Raw genomic sequence first — 19,184 nt, 5'->3', positions numbered from 1 at the left:
CTACTGAGCCATCTCACCAGCCCCATTTTTTTTTTTTTAAAAAGACAATGTCTTACTATGTAGTCTTGGCTGTCCTAGAACTCATTATGTAGCCCAGGCTAGCTTCAGATTCCCAGAGATTCCTCTGCCTCTGCCTCCAAAGCACTGGTACTATAGGCGTGCGCCACCAAGCCTGACTCTGCCTTATATGGCACCACCACACCCAGCCACACCATCTGTATTTACTGAGCTCACCCAGAGGATTTAGCTGTCAGTGGGTCCAGAAAGGGAGGAAGGGCTTTCTATTGTTAACTTTAGTGTCACTTGAGAAGAATTACAATTTCATTTAGTAGACGGGAAAGGTGGTTCAGTGGGTAAAGCGCTGGCTGAGTGACCATGAGCTCAGATCCCCAACATCCATCCATCCATCCATCCATCCATCTGAAAAGCTTGGTGTGAAGCTGTGTACCTGAAGTCCCAGTGATGGGAGCCGGAGAGAAGAGGATGGATACAGGTGAGGGGTCGGGCTCACTGCCATCGGGTCTGCTAATTCGGTTCAATTAGGTCCCTATTTCGAAACAAGGTACAGCCAGGCATGGTGTTGCACCCATTTAATCCTGGCCCTTTAGAGGCAGAGGCAGGAGGATCACTAGGAATCTGAGGCTAGCCTGGGCTACACAGTGAGTTCTAGGACAGCCAAGACTACATAGTGAGACTTGATCTGACCTTAGGGACAGAGCAGAAAAGGGCATGGAGAATGTGGGCTTGGGAAACATGGCAGGGGACATCCAAGATGAGAGACTGGTAAACCAAAGTTGCGCTGCTCTGGTGCGGCATGCACCAGCTTTCTCCCCCTCGGCAGATGGACACCACGAGACCCCAAGGGTAGGTGTGCTGTACTCTGTAGGCAATTACCATCACTTGTCCCGAGTCAGCTTTTCCCAACAAGAATAGTAGGTCTGCAGCACACAGTCACAATTTCAGAGTGGAAGGCCGTCCTCCAACTCCTGGGATTACCACCACTCTAGTCTGACTTGAAAATTCCAACTAGAAGGCTGAACTGGAAAACAAGTGAATAAAGATGTCTCTGGGCTGCCTGCTGCTGTCCGGCCATCATGAGGCTGCCTGCTGGCAATGAGCCTTTCCTCAGAGCACACATTTACCCCAGGGTTAGCATTAGTCACCTCTCCCTGTTATTCAATCTTTTGAGACGATTCTCCATATAGAGAAGGACACAGTGTTGCTCTGTTGATGCTCACCAAGCCTTGACGTCACAGTACTGCAGAAGTGATGGGTGGAGACAGGATTACACTGTCCTGACTTTAGGGACATCTCAGGAAGTCGGTGTCACAAACACAGGAAGGCTACAGAGTACATCTTGAGCCAGGCAAAGTGGCACTCCATTGTCATTCCAAGGAAGTTGCTAGACGTTGGGAGGCCATCCTGGGCTGCCCAGTGATTTCAAAACTAGTTTGGGTTTTTGAGGCAGACCTCATCTCAGAAACAAATCAAATCAAATCAAAATAGCTCAACAACAGCAGCAGCAGCAGCAGCAACAGCAACAAAATCCAACAAACAAACAAAAAACCAGACTCTGCTTGAGGGCTCGGGATTCAGCTCAGTTCTAGGGTGCTTGTCTAACACCCACAAAGCTGTGAATTCATCCCCAGTACCACATAAACTAGGGGTGGTGGCTCTGGCCTGTAATCTCAGTAGTCCGGAGGTGGAAGCAGGAAGTCATCAATTCAAGGTCATCCTCAAATACAATGAGTTCAAAGCAGGCCTGCATCAAATAAGGCCCTGTCTCAACAACAATATCATCATCATCATCATCATCATCATCATCATCATCATCACCATCAAACACTTCTTGAAGCAACAGAGATAAAAGTCATTTAAAGCTAGGCATGTCCTAAAAACTCTCTTCTAAACAGTAAACCATTGCCAGACGTGGTTGTTCACTTCTGTAATCAGTTTGGTACTCAGGAGGCTGAGGCAAGTGACTGTCTGAGACTTTGAGGCTAGCTGGGTTACACAGCTTCAGCTGACAACAGCTGACTCTTAGTGTGAGGCTATGTGTACAAAAGGCACTATCCACTACTCCACTCGATTCACAAGTCCCCTCGAGCACTGTGGAGCAGAGACCGTTGGCAATCCCACCTTAGAGTTGAAGGAATTGAGGCTCTGAACATGGTGAACAGTGCAGCCGGGAATGATGGACCAGGCTGTGGCCTTCCCATGAAGCAGGCCTCACGCAGCTCTGAGGCACTGAAGTAACACTGGGCTCTGGCTTTGGAAAAGCTGAGGTGTGGTTGTGGAAGGTGGGGAAATCTCCACAGGCCTCAAACCAGAGGCTGCGCAAGCCCACCCCACCTTCGTCCTCTCCAGCTCCAACTCCCTGCCTCTGCATATCCTCTGGCTGGTGGGCACTTCCTGGGCTCATCCTTCTCTCTGGGGAGGGCTTGTCTGGAAGCCAGAGAAGACAGGAAGTTTATCTCTCTGTTGAGAGCCTAGTGCAGTTCCTGGGATCAGCCCTTCCCCAGGAAGCTGTCAGTCATAGCAGCTTCAGTGTCATACATCAGAGGTCATTCTGGGGTGGCCTGTGGGGCCTTGTGTGTCTTAATGAAGACCATTTAACATTTAAATAAAAAAGGTGTTGGGGCTGGAGAGCTGTTGAGAGCACTGACTGCTCTTCCAGAGGTCCTGACTTCAATTTCCAGCAACCACATGGTGGCTCACAACCATCTGTAACAGGTTCTGATGCCCTCTTTTGGTGTGCAGGTATACATGTGGGCAAAACTCGGTAAACAAATAAACCTTTGTTTCCTTGTTTTTCTTGGGCAGGCGTGCAACAATGAACATGGAAGCCACTGGCTGGGGGTGTCTCGGATGTCCCTTGATCATCTAGCATACTAGTTCTTCAACTTAAACTCACCAAGAGCCAAGAAGGTAACAATGTTCCCCAAAGGCCCCACACCTGTCTCTCTGGTCTCTTTTTGGTTTTTCCTGTGTTTGTTTGCTTGAGTGCATGGCTGTACAGCTGAGGAATACTCCCAGCCCTTGGCATGCCCCTTTTGACCTTGGCCTTAGCTCTCAAAGTGTCACTAACATCAACAGAAAGTTTTCCACGCCATCTGTTATTCATCTTCTCAGAAGCAATATACTAATTTTTTTGGCTCTTATGCCATCCGATTATGGATCCTACAAGAAGACCCAGGGAAACTAGAGTTTGTTATTGGAACATGCATTACGCCTTCACTTTGACAATTGGATTTGGGGGAGGAACATATGGCTTCCCTTAGATAGAACTTGTACTATCTCGTTCACCATAGCCCCTTCATTCATTATCGTCCTCCATTCTGAGGCCACATCTCAGTTGCTACCGAGCTCCTTTGGGCTGGGTTGGCTTTGCTTGCTTCTGTTGTCATCTGGATCCTGTAAGCTTCTGGGCTTGAGGCCTCTGGTGTACCCACTTCAGCAATTTTAAACAACCTACAGGGAGTGCGAGTGTGAGTGTGGCTCAGGAAGAAAAGGGACCTGTCCTCAGAGCCCTGGCTCCACAGGCTAGCTCTGCCCTAACTTTCTGGTCCTTTGACATTTCAGTAGCCCTGGAAGGCTTTCGGTAGTATTTTTAGTTAGTTAGTTAGTTAGTGAGAGAGAGAGAGAGAGAGAGAGAGAGAGAGAGAGAGAGAGAGAGAGAGAGAATGTGTTTGTTTTGCCTGCAAGTATGTCTGTGTACCACTATCATGCCTGGTGCCCATAAAGGCCAGGAGAGAGCATCAAATCCATAGAAACTGGGGTTAAGGTCAGCTCCAAGCCTGCCTTGTGGATGTTGGGAATCGAACCCAGGTCCTCTGGGGGAGCAGCAAGTTCTTCTAACTGCTGAGCTATCCCTAGCCCCATGTGTTTGTTCTTTTGTGATATGACACACTGCTACCTTTGATTCAGGGAACCAGAGCCTTGGCTAGCTAGAGATAACTTGTCTAAAAGCAAAAGAAAATATTCCCCCCCCCAAAACAAACAATCAAAGAAAGCAAGAAAAGAACTGTCTTTGAGAATTCAGTAAATGCAGTCATCTCCCCTTGTCAACATTGAGTGAACCTTTTCCATCAAGGGTAAATGTTTCTTCAGGCTTTGAAGGCAATGAAGGTGATGCTATTCAGTCTGACAACTAACAGGAGGAAACCCAGGCAATTCAAAAACAGTAGGTGTACCTAACAGAAGTTGATTGATAGAGCTCTAATTTTGGGGGGTGCATTTTGTTGACTGTTCTCAACAACTCTGTTCTCTTCCCTGTTGCTTCTCTTCTATACCACACACTGTGCTTCATGAAGTTACCATTATTATTATTTTAAGTATTGACTAACTGCCTGGGGATGGAGCTGAGGTAGTGGAATGTTTGCTGTTACACAGAAAGCCCTGGGTTTGATCCCCAACACCATAGGGTGGCACATGTCTGACATCCCAGTATGCAGAAGGAAGAGGCAGAAGGTGAACATCATTCTCAGCTACATAGTGAGTCTGATGCTCATCTTTTCAAGAGGCGGGCTCAACACACGCTAATCATACAGTCCACGAATGAGTCTCACCGCTGCTCTGGGATGCACCCCAGCTTTGGGACAATCTTAAAAAAAAAAAAATGGGAGTTTTCAATATTCCTCCTTTGTTATACTCCAAATGGAAAAATGAGTTCTATGGAACAGATTTTAAATCTGCACAGAAGAAACCCAGAAAGAAAGCCCTCCAGATAGATCACGGTGATCTGCTCTGTGAAGAACAGCTGATGGGAAATGGGAGTGAAGGCTGGCAACATCTGCCAGGCACACAAGAACCAAGTGCGGAGAGGCCCGCAGGCTGCTTTCAAATGGCCGGGGTCTTCTGAAGAAATTCAGGAAGATACTGAGTTATACTTCAATTTTCGGGGTGATTTCTATAAAGACAGAACTTGGGTATTAATATGTCCTCCACCCCCACAGCCTTCCTCAGTTCTCAACTGCACTAAGAATGGACTCTCAACATCTCACCTAGCTGCAAAACTGCCTCCCCCATCTTTCTCCTTCCTTCATTCCCTGCTGCCCTGACTCCTGGTTCTATGCAGAGCCTCAGACGCTGCTCCAGGAGTTTAGTAAAGGCTCCTTTGTGTCCTTTCCTCCCAGACAGTTCAAACTACCTTTCACCTCCCCCAAGAAGGCGTCCCAGCAATCACACAGGGATCTCCTGTGTGAGGCACCTCCTCCCCTCCCTCAAGCCCAGGTTTCTCTAACTGTTATGGAACGTCCCAGGTACTGTTCACTTAAAGTCCAAGACTCACCCTGCCATCGTGAGGGCCGATTCCATACCATGTGGGTACCCAAATCTTGTATGTAAACATGTGCACATATACACTGCACATTCTTCATCCACCCAGCCAATGAACTGAAAACTTGGTGTTTTAGACCAAGGATTAGCCAAGCGATGCGACAAAAGGTCAGTAAGTACATCTCTGCTCTGGTCATGCAGTCTGCTAGAGGGTGATAAATATATAACTATTCTTTCTTCCTTTCATTTCCTTTGCTTCTAAAAGGTCGGATGCAGACCCAGCTAGAGAAACCCCAGGCAAGGATTGTCTCCTAATTTACATTGCACATCAGGATTTCTCAACCTCAGCACTACTAAAGTTCAGAGCTGGTTAATGGTCCTGGGTGCTGTAGGAAGTTTGATGGCACCTCTGGGCTCTGACCACTAGAGGCCAGTAGCTTCTCCGTGAAAGTTGTGGCTGCCAAAACCTCTGGCTAGGACTGAACCAGCTCCCAGCAGTCAGTCACCTGTACCTTCGAGACTCTGAGATAAGATCTCTGGATCTGGAAATACAGAGCACAAACATTAGGAGTGCCCCTGTGTAACTAATGCGAAGAAAAAGCAATCCCAGATTATCCAGGTAGCTACAGCATGGGTCTAAAATGGAAAAGAAACCAAGACATGCACCACACGCATAACTGAATGGCCTCCTCTCCAGGCATCAAAGTGTGTTCATAGTGGAGTGTCAGATAGCGTCAGTGACACCACAGCTTCCACGGCCGTGCATTAATAGACCTCTTCAGAGCACACACTGGAATGATTCATTTTACAACCCAGGTGGGAAAGTGACATTACTCACTCCATCTTCCACAGGAGAAGGGGACCCTAGATCATCTGTCTCTCACCTCCTTCCTTTTCTCCTGGTCCCAAATCTGTGGCACAAGGAGTCTCCCTGTCTCACCCTCACAAGTAACTTAGATCTCACAGCTGTCTGCTGCCATACCTTTTAGCCTTGCTATTGATTTTTGTTTTTAAAGACTGGGTCTATATTACCCATGTTGTTCTTGAACTTGTGTACTCAAGAGACCCTTCTGCTAGGATTAGATATGTGTCACTAGGCAGTTCAAGGATTCATTTTGTTTAAAAACATTAGAGTCCCCTGGAGCAAATATGGAGACCTGCAGGTCACATTCAGACACTGTTGGCTTCAGACACTGTTGGCTACGGTTTGCTGGAAACTGACTTACAGACCCACTTGACCTGTGTACTGTTGCTTTTAGCAAACACGGCACCTGCTATCTCATAAGCTCGTGGCATTCCTTGAAAGGCATGTCCTGGGGTGGGGGGTGATCTGGGATAGAAAGGTGTTGACATCACTGGCAAGAGGCCTGTCCATATACCTAAAAGGCAGGCTAGAGACGACCACTGTCTCGGTGACCTCTCTATATGGTATCTCTTGGACGGGTAATCCAGAAAAATTGCAAAAGCAGCCAGACTTCCAGGGCCATGTGGTATGGAAATACATCTACCAGGATCCCAGGGTCCCAGGGTCCCAGGGTCCCAGGGGTCGAAGCTTGGGTCCTAGAGGCTCTAAAGAGCTCAGCCAGTATCCTCAATAGGATGATTAAAGAGAAAACCAAGCAAGGAGATGCATTCACTGAGTTCAAGAACATCGGGAAGAGGGAAGAATGAAGGGGTCCAGTGACCATGTATGACATGACATGAGGCTTATGCTTAACCAAAGAGTAAGGACCACATGGTCCTGGTCAAGGTGTGGTCTTCCTTATCCCAGAAGCATCACTGTCCCAGCTCCCTCGGAACTGTGTGAAATCTCCCCTTCTGGCTGGCATCATCCTTGAGTATGAGACTCCTAGGGGTAACAGCCATTTCTTGGGACCCACTCCCTTAGGCTGCCTTTTCTCTCGCCCGGGATTGTTATACACCTCCGAGCTGAGTCAGGCCAAGTGGACTCCCATGTTCTGCCTTATCCAGCAGTAGGCTGGTTCCCCACCTGTAAAGGAAGGGATTTATACCAGATAAGCATTAACTCTTTGCTGCCCAGTGTGGTGGCCACCATCCATCAAGATATAGTTGATATGAACTGAGACACACTCAAGTGTAACATGAGGAGGCTTTTAAAAAATGTATTTCAGTACATGTTCATGCTGTACATGCTAAAATATACTACTGCAAATTAAAAATACAGGACAAAAATGAAAAATTCTTTTACAACTTTTGCTTTCATAAGATACAAATAAATTTTGCCTTTTGAGATTAACTTTAGTTGTGTTTTATTTTTTAAAGAAAACAACAACAACAACAACATCAACAACAACAACAACAACAAAAGACCAACCATTTTTCATGTGACTACAGAAAAATTTTAAATTACATCTGCAGCACATATGCCTCTAGGGGACAATGGGTTTCCCTAGCCTTTGTCTGTTTATCATTCATTGTCTGTGGGCAAAATGTATTTATGAAAAGTGGAAGGCACAGGCAAATGACAAAGCAGGGGTGCTTTGAAACATGACAAATAAACCATGACTCTGCCTGTCACCCTGACTACATTTCTAATCGTCTCTGTGGGCACCATAAAGTATTTGGGGCCGTTTGCTGACAGACCATCTGAGTGAGCTGGCCATTGGCAGACGATGCTCACATTCTTGGGGACAATAAGGGAGAAGGAGAGACAGCCACACTCATCTCTATGGCTCTTAATTGTCCACAGATCCACAAAAGGATTCTTCGCTCAATTGAATTTGGTTAAAATGGGATTTAGGGTTCCACTTGCCATTTTTTCATGTCTCTGCCATACCTTTCTACTGTTCTGCAACAGTGACTTGACCTTTGGGTGTGCACAAGGAGAAATGCACTTCCATAATGAAGGTAATTCTGAGAACTCAAACGCAAGGAGAGCCACTGATGTCCAAGCTGCAGTGAGGCTCGTCCTGTTCTGGATGACTGAGGCTCTGCTCTGTAGACAGGGTCCCTGAAGCATGAAGACTGCTTCATGTGTCCAGCAAAGACTGACAGCCAAGGGAATTCAGTTGAAATGAAATGAACCATCACCCAGTCAGCAGAGCCAGATTGAGCCGAACACCTTCATCCTTTACCATGCCAGAGAGCTCTCCTGTGGTTTCTCTAATATGTCACTAACTGCAGGTTTCCAGATTCTAACAGACAAGCTCAACACACCAGATTGTCTACACCATGCAAAACAACCACACAGAAGGATCTCTGACATGCTGTCCCTGCTGGGTTAAGGCTCTTGAATGAACCCAGAATCTCAAGCGACTCTACCAGTGTGCTATGCTCCCAGAGGTTCTCAGCTGGTTTGCAATGGGTTCATGGATGTCCAAAAGGCTCAAGCACTTGTAAGGCAAGGTGAGCAGGGTCTCTGTGATCCAAACACCCTTCCTTCCTGGTTAATTAAGATCAACCGTCACCGCATCCCTTAGGCTCACGCAGGCAAAGAAGTTCCACTTAGGATAGGGGAACTTTACGCACAAGTCCAGGCAGGCAAGGGTGGGTCAGTCAAAGAAGCACAAAGGCATTCCTATAAATGTGGGTGGCGTGGGCTAGTCACTGTCTGGCATCATTATGTACTATGAGAGTGAAGAACTTCCACCTAGGGCCCAAGTCATACTACAGAAGAGTAAGAAAAACTTCTCTGATGGAACCAAGTGGTGTAGTGAGAAGTTTAAATCCTGGAACTATATTGGGACGGCAGCTATGACTTTCTACATGCCATTTCTACATATGTGTACAATGGTGTGTGTGTGTGCGTGCGTGCGTGTGTATGTGTATGTGTGTGTATGTGTGTGTATGTGTGTATGTGTGCGCGTGTGTGTGTATGTGTGCGTGCGTGTGTACGTGTGTGTGTACTTGGAGTTCAGGGAACAGACAGCCTTGAGTATTATTCCTTAGGTGCCTTCCCCCTTTTGTTTTGAGACGGGATCCCTCATTGGCCTGAAACTTGTTCAATAGGATAAGCTAGCTGGCCAGTGAACTCCAGGGATCTACCTGCCACTGCCTCCCACCTTGCCATTCCTGGAATCACAAGTGTGTGACACTGCACCCAGCTTTTCCCATCATTTCTACTGCAATTTTATTTTCAGGCAAAAGTGAAGGCAGCTCCTCACTTAGCCTGTGTGAGTTCTGCTAACAGTGGACAGGGTGGTTCTACCTAGCCTGGAAGGATAGCCGAGGCAGAGGTGAGGGATAGGTTAGGTAAGAGGGAAAACCTTGGAGGCTGGCAGACTAAGGTTTGGTCTCAGGTGGTAGAGACTTAAGGGGAAGGCAGCTAGAGCCTGATAATCCTGGAATATGAAGACGAAGTCTGCTGACTGGATCTGAAGTAGATCAGTTAGATCAATGGACCGTGTTTGGCGGTAGTGTAGCTGGATGGGAGTATCATCTACGAAGGGACTCTAGCCAACCCAGGCCTGGCACACGCGGCCCTGGCAGGCCTTGTCCCTTCTTCCTATCCCTCTGCTTTGCTAAAAGCCATTAGATTACATTCCTGAAGTGAGCCCCCAAGGTCTATTCCCTTATTTGGCCATTTCCTCTTGGTTGAGGTTCATGACCAAGGTCCAGCTATCCAAAGGACTGAAGTCCAGCAATCAAAAACCCCCCCTTAGTTCACCTAATTAACACGCCCAATTAAAATTAAGCACCTCATCCTAACATGGGGTTTCCCCTTTTATCTTTTTAAACTGTCATTTTCCTATAGGCTGTGTCTGTCTCCTCTCTATCCAGAGACAGTCATTTGTCTTCCCTTCCCCCCCCCCCCAGGACATATACCTCTTACCCCTCTCCTTTGCCCTTTTTCTTTCCACTGCTCTCCTCCTCTCCTCCCTCTCCCTCTATCCTCTGTCTTTGTCCCTTATCCCTGCCTTTTGTCTCTCTGGAGCAAATGAATCTCCTCTGCGCTGAGAACTTGGTCACGGGGTATCTTGAACCGACTGCTGAGGTTTCCTACAGAGGCCCTCAGCAGATGGTAGGTGCAGTGGGAGGAAGAAGGGTATAAAACTTTGGGGACTTGGGAAAGATCTGTCAGCACAGGGTCCCTGAATTGTACAGGCAGCTTGGAGGAAGCTGTGAGATTCGGGAAAAGGATGGCTCATGATGACTGAACATCCACATTCCTAAACCTGGAACATGTTCAGCCTGGAATAATATCTTTCTTATATAAACTCTTCCATCCAATTCACCCTTCAAATATGGTTGCAGTCGGCGTACATATCTATCCCCTGGCTACAGATAGCAGGTTACCCTATTTAGGGTTCCATGTCCCTTCATCTCCCCATGTTTGCCTACTGGCCTTATGGAGCAGGAAAAGAGTATTTTTTTTCCCAGAGGTAGCTAAGGAAAATGAATCATGATGCTATGAACAACTGGAAAACATGTGTATCCAGGGTAGGATTTATGTGGCTTCCAGGATGTGACCCTACAGGAACCATGACCAAGGGCATCCACAGTTACTCCAGGATGCTTGGAGCATCTGGGTCTTTTCCATGCGCCCCGTGTCTTCTAAACCAACTTGCTTCCTTGATCCAGGACACGCGAGAAACCAAGAAACCACAAATCAAAGCTTGCCACTGGTGGTTAGCAACTCTGCTTTAGAGCACACACTGGGCAGGGCGAGTTGTGATGAAGGAAAGGATGCTGAATGTCTGCCAATGAATGAGCTCTGCACAAAACCCACAGAGCATTAATAACCATGAAGGATGATAAGCCTAATGCGAAGTTCAGTTACGAGTCAAGACTCCTCATCTTTTATGATGTCTGAGAAGAAGTGCTTTGCCACTGCGTAGGTGTCATTCTGAATTTAGCTCCACTCCTACCTGTTGTAGTAGACATGGAATCTCAATTGGGAGTTTCTACCCCACCTTTGATCATTCAGATCCCAGATAAATGACACACAACCTTTATATTTATAAGCCTTTAAAGTACTAGAGCTAGGCAGATATCAACACCCTTATGTTATTCTGTCTACTTCCCTACCAATAATCCTGACTAGCCTTGTTCTACTTGGGCCACTGGTCAACCCTCATGGCCATGTTTTCATGACTCACCTATCTCATTGTGTCTTTTTCTCTCCCCACCTTCTTCTCTCTGTCTCTTCTCTCTACTTTCTCCCCTTCACCTCCTCCTAGTCTCTCCTCAGACCCCAAGCCCCTAAACTCCACCTACCTCTCTTCTGCCCAGTTATAGGCTGTCAGCATCTTTATTCGACCAATAGTTTCAAATTAAGGAGCAAGGTCACACAACATTACTTTGTATATGTACAGATTCTCTAGTCCCTGGGGGCAACCAGGCCTTGGGAAGCTAGTATTTAACATTACAATACATAGCAAAAGACCAAACCTCAACACCTACCTTCCAATCTCAGCTGTCAAGTGTAGTAGCGATTTCTCTGGAGCCCCAGGTTAGGCTGCCTATTCTCTGAGGCCCCATCTATTCCGAATCCCAGGGCCTGTCGTCTTCCATGATGATGATACTGTGGTTCTGGGCTGATTTGGTAGTTATTTTTCTTTGCTACCAGACTAGAAGTTCCATGAAGCCAACAGGGTGGCTTTTGGTTTTTCTCTAGCTGGTCTGGGTCAGGACTTGGTGGGATCACAGGAGGCCTGATGAAAGAGCCCATGGTCCTAGATGTCCTGAGGGGCATGTCACATAGGCCACTGGATCCAGTTTGCTATTAGTAAATGTTCAAAGGGCATTACTATATCCTTGCAGATAGCTCCATGCCTAATGCTGGTGAAGACCACTGAAGAACAATGTCCATCAACACAAGGAGAGGTGGGAGGAAAAGACTACATGACCATCTAACTTAAGGAGAGTATATAATTTAAGCTCTGTCAAACATATAGATAATAATAAATGGTTCAGACTCCTTTACCGGAATTTTCCAAAGGGGGGCTCTGACCCATCAGAGATCAAGAAACAGAACTCACAGAGGGTTTAGCTAGCTTTCATCTTTTCCCCGGGTGACTCCTTCACATGGCCTAAGACAGCATTACAAGCCGATTCCTATGCCTGCTGCTTCACTGCAAACTAAAAAAACGAAAACAGGACTGGGAGAGGGGGAACCCAAAGCAAACAAACAAATAAAAAAACCCCAAACAACTGACCAAAACTGACGTCAGGGTGGACGGTCCATTGAGTCCAACTGGGCATCTTCTTTAGAAATTTTCAAACTCAGTTCTGACCACACTCTATTTTCTTTCGCCCTGACTTTGAAGTCTAACTACTATGTAAGCTATGATTCCGCAGGGTTCCCTGTACATCCTAAGGTGGTAATTAAGGACTAGCCAGTATTTAGGCTAATTTAGGCAATGCCTTGGGATAAGACAGTGTTTGAGATGGTGCTTTCGCGCGCATATCTCAGTGTAAGATACAATCAAGGGCCCTGGGCTTCAGCTCCTGGTCCCCCAAGAAGGAGGATGAAGCTCCTCCCTCCCGTCTCCTGTGGGCAGGAGTTACATGGGTTTGATGAAAGCTGAGTAACCTCGCTGAGGATTGAGATTAGTTATGTAGACACAGCTTAACTACCTGCCCTGAGAATGGAGGTCACTTGTGTCAATATTACTCAATTCTTCCAGGATCTTCCTGTCCATAGACTTAAGGCTATGAGTCAGTAAATAGCCATTCTGTTTGCTGCAGGAAGTCTCAACAGTTTGCTCACTTGGGAGAGCAGCATTCTAGTCAATGGTTTACGCAGCAAGACTCACCTCTGTATACCAGATCTGAGACACTCCCTACCACGCTTCTCTAAAATCCAATCTGAGATGCTTCTGACTACCAAGCTTCGCTCCAATCCAGTTACACTCTGCTTTGAAGAACTCAGCTTAAAGGACTTGGGACACAACATCCAAAGCCTATCAAAGCACCTCCCAGAGGTCCCTTGCTTAGACACTGATGAGGCTATCTGCCTTCATTTCAGCAATAAACTCAGCCTTGTTCTATCAACAAGGTTTCTGGTGAATTTTCTAGGGTCAACCTCTGACATGTGATCAATCTCAATCTCTTTGGAAATAGAAAACACAGATACAAATACATATTTATTAACACTTAAGGGCTTTGCATTTACTAACTACAAGCACTCCCCCCCCCTTTCAGTAATAAAGCAATTGTGCCTCCTCTGGGGACAAGGACTATTGTTTGGGACACCTGACTGCAATACACTTCATGTGCACACTTAACTTCCTTTAGTCTATTCCCCCCCCATCCCGAGGTAGGGGGTGGGGTGTGATTCAGGATTTTCCGAAATAAATTTGCATTTATTTGAGGATATGAATAAACAGGTCAAAAAGCCACAAAAGGAAAACAAATTTGCAAGTACACATTAGAAATGGCCATCAAATCTTAAACATACATACTCCATATAAAATAACTTTTTAAAAATCTCTCATTAAGCCAGAAAGTTACTTTAGCCCCAGCAATACCCACGTGAAACAAGTTGTATGGCTTTAATCTTGTCTTACCCTTGCCCCACCATAAGAAACCTTTGAGTGTTTGAGAAACTAACATTTGATTAGCCTAAGGTGAGGTTCTGGAATCAATGTTTTGCTTTGCTTTGCTTTTTCTTCTGCTCTTTAACGATTCAGTCAGACGAATACACTGGTCTCACACCATTAATTTTCTGGAAAGCAAAGTCCAGCTTTCATCCTGAAATTCCCTAGTTTAAAAAGCCGGAAGAGCTCACCACTCCAGAGCCCCCCTAGGGTCCTACCGTGTGGCATCTCTGCCCCAGCCCCCAGCCAGTGAGGAACTATTAAACCACAAAAGCCCCAGCGCCCTGAGCACCACCCGTGCACACAGGCAAACTCCCCTGGCCCCAGCTGGTCTAGCCAGCAGGCTTTCAAGCTCCAGCCTGCAGCTCCTCAGGCTGCCACGCAGAGGGAGCAGAGCTGAGATCCCAAATCCAGTTTCCTTTTACCTTAAAGAAACTTCCTCGCTTGTCCAGACCTCGGGCGCCCATGGTCCAAGCTGACATTTCCCCCAGCGAGGCTCTACTGCATGCCGGGGACTCCTGAAGGTAGAGACATTTTCAATGGTTAGTCGAGCCTGTAGGAAATTCCTTTCTGAGCCACAGAGCACTCACAACAACGGTCCTGCCAAGATCTTTTTCCGTCAACAACATTGTGCCATTTATTTCCCACCAAAGCCCTTACATCTCCTTTCAGCCCGGTTTCCTGCCGCGGCCAGCACTCTTCCTAGACTGTGCCCCACCTCGCTGCCCCACCCCCTCTGCCAGCAGCTGACGTAGAAGGTCCTCAGGACTTCAGGGAGCATAAAGATGGCTTTGTGTGTTTGCTTGACCCCAAGCTGAAGTCCAAAAGGAACCAATATTAGTTGTCCCCATAATCTGCTGTGAAAGCTTATAGATTTCATATGGCAGATCGCAGAAGAATGGAGCCCTCTATGTCCCAGGAAATCCTGCTGTTAGAGAGTGAGGTCAGCATTCCCTCCGTTAGCTCTCCTCCCGGGCAGGCAAGGTCAGCAGAAGGGCACTAGGGAGAAATCCCTCTGTTTTTTCCCCCCTTAGAAGCCAGTGGGACTGGGAAGCAGCCCAGAGAGTCACTGTTTACAGAGCTCATTTGTGTAAGGGGACGCATGTAAACAGCTCCAGGATCATCCAAGGGCTTGGGGGTAGGGCTCACTTTGGAACACAGGAAAATTTAAAGGCAGGATAACAACATGGTCTTGAATCATCGCGGAGACAATCATGCTTGGAATTTCCCTTCCTAGGACATAGAACAGAAACCAGTAGTATCTGCACACACCCTGCAAAGACTTCCATCTTCACTTCAACCTTAGCTGGGTACACACACCTGGTGCAAGAGACCTGGATAAAACAGGTGTGTCCTGGGTTGGCAAGGGAAGTCCCCAAAGCCTTACTTACCCAGTGAAACTGTACAGCCAGGGAAACTGTACAGGTTCAAACAGAAATCTCACAGAGGGCTCTCTCTCTCTCTCTCTCTCTCTCTCTCTCTCACACACACACACACACACACACACACACACACACGCCTTTCAACCTACTTGCTATAACATGCACAAGCCAGGACATATTGCAGACACAGACAGCACAGAAAGTAGGAAGTGCAAACATCACTTGCATCATTAAGGAATATTAAAAGTGGTTGGGCTGCAGGCATGAAGTGGTGAGGTACCAAAGCCTGGATGACAGAGCCAGCATCAGACACTTGGATGCTGAGGTCAGCGTTAGTGACAGTCTAACAAGGGGAAAGGCGAAGTCTACCAGCGAGCAATGCACAAGTGTAAAAGCAAGAGATTCCTTTGGTCTTCCAAACTGCCTCTCAACCCACACTCACAGTGAGCTGTTTGGTTGGACTCAGGTGTGGAATCTCATCTAGGCAAAACAGCATCTCACACACCCAGCCTTCCTTTCAAAACCCCCTCTGGTTGAGTTGCTGCTTGATGTCTTGGTCACTTTCTCTCCAGCATCCTGTTCCATTTGTCATCCTGCTGGGATGAAGGCCAGTGATCCAAAACCCTCCTGGAGAGATGGCAAGCTTCACAGCAATCCTGCTGACTCCAGGGGTTCAGGTTCCCGGCTCAGCATCAGAGTGGAAGTCCAGCTCCAAGGCCTTTGAAGTCCATCCTTATTAGCAACGTCCATCGACTGGCACCACTCCAGAGGGAAAACACAGCACTGTGTTCAGAACTGGAGTGGGATGGGAACCCCGGGCGGCAGATGATTAACCGTTTAGACCCAGAAACTCAGAAACTTTAATGAAGCATACACTTTAAACAAACCTAAAGCTTGTCATTTTTTTTTTTTTTAACTTATGGACGTTTTCCTGGCAGGAGATTCATTTTTTTTTTCTTTACTTCTGGACATAGCCTGGCAATTCAGGAAATGCTAAGAGAGAGAGCCAAGACTCCATTCCTCATCCAGAACAGTTTCTTTGTTCTGTTCCAGGGTTTTCCATATACAAAACATTACTGATGAGCTCACAAGGAATTCTTCTTTTGGCAATGGAGTCGTCTGAATTCCTGAAGTTTGCCAGTGCTTTAATTAGCGGCGGATACGCACACACACACCTGTAACTCAGGCAGTCCTGATTACACACCTAGTTTAAGATTCTGTGGGGCCTGCAGATTGCTGTATTTCTTTAAAGGATGAAGGTGGTGTCCTTTCTTATTTGCAAGGCTTCTCCAAGACATGAACAGCAAGACAAGTGCCATAGGAGGTATATGTCAAATAACAGGAAATGTGGAGAGATGCGGAGAGACTCAGACCGTACCAATCTGGAGATGCACCAGATCGGGATGTGCACGAGTGTGTTTAGATGTGTACAAGGTTTCGGTGGCTGGACATTTTATTTCATGACCATTCCTGTGACGGCGATGGTTTTCTTCCCAAACTATAATTTTTCAATACCTTGGTTCGACATATACAGCACAAAATCAAGATGACCATAGTCACTTTCCCCTCCTTTCAGCTCCCCCGTCCTTCCTGCAAATATTATCATCCAGCAGTAGATCCCCAAACCATCCAGTTACAGCTGGACAACAAAACAAAACTGTACCGGAGCTGGAGACTGGATGATGTTCCTCCAGATTTGGTCTGCTGAAGACCTTCCCTGGTTTCTGTGGAAAGCGAAGTCATCAGAGTCTTGAAAAATGAGACCCTTCTGTCCAGCGATCTGTCTTTCCAGACACTACCGAATGCTAGCAAAAAGCCACTGTGATGGTCTGGAGTAGCCAGACCTTTCCATCAATCATTGAAAGGATGTAAATGGAGCCACAGTCAAGAGATAAAGGACAAAGGCAGGAAGCAGGGGCTCCCCGTTTGCCCAGAAACCCCAGGCTGCCACTCTGTAGTTGGCCTCTGTGACTTTCCAGGTGGGTTCATGGGTGACTTCTGAAGTAACTGAAGGTCTGTCCTTAAAAGTGTCAATGACACCCATGTCTCCTGGCTGGGAGCCAGCTGTCCTGGCAGCCAGCAGCATGCTCCAAGTCCTAGGAGCCACTGGGGCAGGCACTGAGGCCACTGGCCCCTGCCTGGACGTGGCCACAGCCCAGTCTCTATGGAGTCGAAAGCAGAGACAAATGCACAGGTTGCGGTGTCTGGCTGGTCAATTAATGGAGCTGCTTCAGCTTTTGTGCAACCTTGCTGGGGGCAGATCTGGAAAAGGCTGAAGGGCTGAAGCCTGCAGTCATGTATTGTTTAAAGGCAGGATCTATTCTGTGTGAATATTGTACATGGTCCAAACACAAACTAAGATGACTACCTAGTCACATGGTGACATAATCCAAGGGGGGGGGTCACAGCTCTATGCTTGGTTTGCACCTGACCGAAGGCTGTTAGGTGGCATCCCAGCTATTGAGAGACAGGCTTTCCCCTCCCACTCCTCTTTTCAATTCTCTTAATTTTCTCAAACTGTATCCTCTCTCTATTTTTTTTTTAAACACAGACTTATAGTATACGATACAAGATTTTGGAAATCTGTAAACACTATGAATAAATAGTTCATGCTAACTGGCATTTCCATTAGTTTGTGTGTTTGTTTACTGGGGACATTTTAAAATCTCAGCAAAGCTCAGTTTATTTCTGAGACAGGATCTCACTATGTAGTCCTGTGATATCGAACCTGCTACATAGATCAGGCTTTTGTGAGTCTCGAACTCACAAAGATTCACCTTCATCTGCCTCCTGAGTGCTGGGATTAAAGGCACACACCACCACTCCCAGAAATAGCTATATTAATTACAGTCATCATTTTGTACGATAGATCTTCCAGATTTGCTTCGCCTGACTGAAAATTTGTAAGTTTTGCCCAACCTCACCCTAATTCCTTCCCCTCTGATTTTTTTTATTTGTTTTAGGTCGCAAAAGTGCAAACTCCACCAAAGAACAGCAGATGCAACAGTTGGGAACCTGTCACATACAGTGAGGTTCAAAACACAGAGTTCAGGGGCTAGGGAGATGGTCCAGTGGTTAAGAACACTTTTTCTTGCAGAGGATCTGGTTTCAATTCCCAATACCTACACAACAGTTTACAACCATTTCTAACTCCAGGATGCACATGAACAAATACATGTGAACAAAATACTTATACATATAAAATAAAATAAACATTTTTTTCAAAAAGACAAAAGAAAAGAAAGGAAGAAAGGCAGGAAGAAAACATAGTTTTACAAGCCCCAAACTTCTACTCCTAGATCTACTCATACCCCCGGAAATTTCTGCTCAATACCTTTTTTCTTTTAGTAGTTGAGTGAAGTACAGTGACTGGGTTTATTTTAGTAAACAAGAGCTCATTATTATGATTATTTCACTGTCAAGATGACTCACCTCAGGGAGCCAGTCAGGGGAAGTCCAAATCTGACTAAGGTGCCAGCACACAGTGTCTGGCTTCTTAAATGGCTCCAGGTGTAGAGACCCTTCTCCCCGTGGCTTTTGTCTTCTCTGAGAGTACAGACGCTCCTGTCTACGTCCAGGTCTCTGAGCATTTCCCTAACTGCCTTCCAATTGCCAGGGATTTTTCAAGTTGGACAGGAAAACGTTATTCCAGACTCTGGCTCGGCAATTCAAGTTATGGATATTCAAAACCAGTTTTCAGTGTCTTGTCTTTCACTCAAGAGTTTAATTACTTTTTAAAACAGCTGTCTTTCATTTTGTTTTGAGACAGGCTCTCCCAGGATAGCCTTGGTTGGCTTGACCTCTCCTGCCTCAGCCTCCTGAGTGATTACAAGTGTACACTATCACACCCAGTTTATATCCAGTTTTGAGGCCATGCATGCTTTTCATTCAATGGACACACAGGCTGGAGAGTTGGCTCAGTGATTAAGAATGGTTACAGCTCCTGTAGAGGACCTGGGTTTGGTTCCCAGCAACCATATCAGGGCTCACATCCTTCTGCAACTCCAGTTCCTAGGGATCTGAC

At 46.5% G+C, this 19,184-nt stretch overlaps 1 protein-coding gene across 1 annotated transcript in view; it reads right to left on the bottom strand.

Annotated features, from left to right (window-relative positions):
- The window catches only part of Rin2 (Ras and Rab interactor 2), a 102,648-nt gene extending 88,173 nt beyond the window's left edge, over positions 1 to 14,475 (bottom strand). The window contains exons 1-2 of the mRNA XM_021192786.2: positions 14,439 to 14,475; positions 14,204 to 14,296 (exon numbers count right to left, since the gene is read on the bottom strand). Of these exons, the coding sequence (XP_021048445.1) occupies positions 14,204 to 14,260 (57 nt within the window). The 5' untranslated portion in view covers positions 14,261 to 14,296; positions 14,439 to 14,475. The remainder of the gene's footprint in view (positions 1 to 14,203; positions 14,297 to 14,438) is intronic.
- Positions 14,476 to 19,184: the final 4,709 nt, after the last annotated feature.

Source organism: Mus pahari, chromosome 3 (assembly GCF_900095145.1).
Source record: "Mus pahari chromosome 3, PAHARI_EIJ_v1.1, whole genome shotgun sequence".
In the NCBI taxonomy this organism is placed as follows: domain Eukaryota; kingdom Metazoa; phylum Chordata; class Mammalia; order Rodentia; family Muridae; genus Mus; species Mus pahari.
The sequence above is the reverse complement of the archived record's forward strand: the minus strand, read 5'-3'. Positions and strand labels throughout refer to the sequence as shown.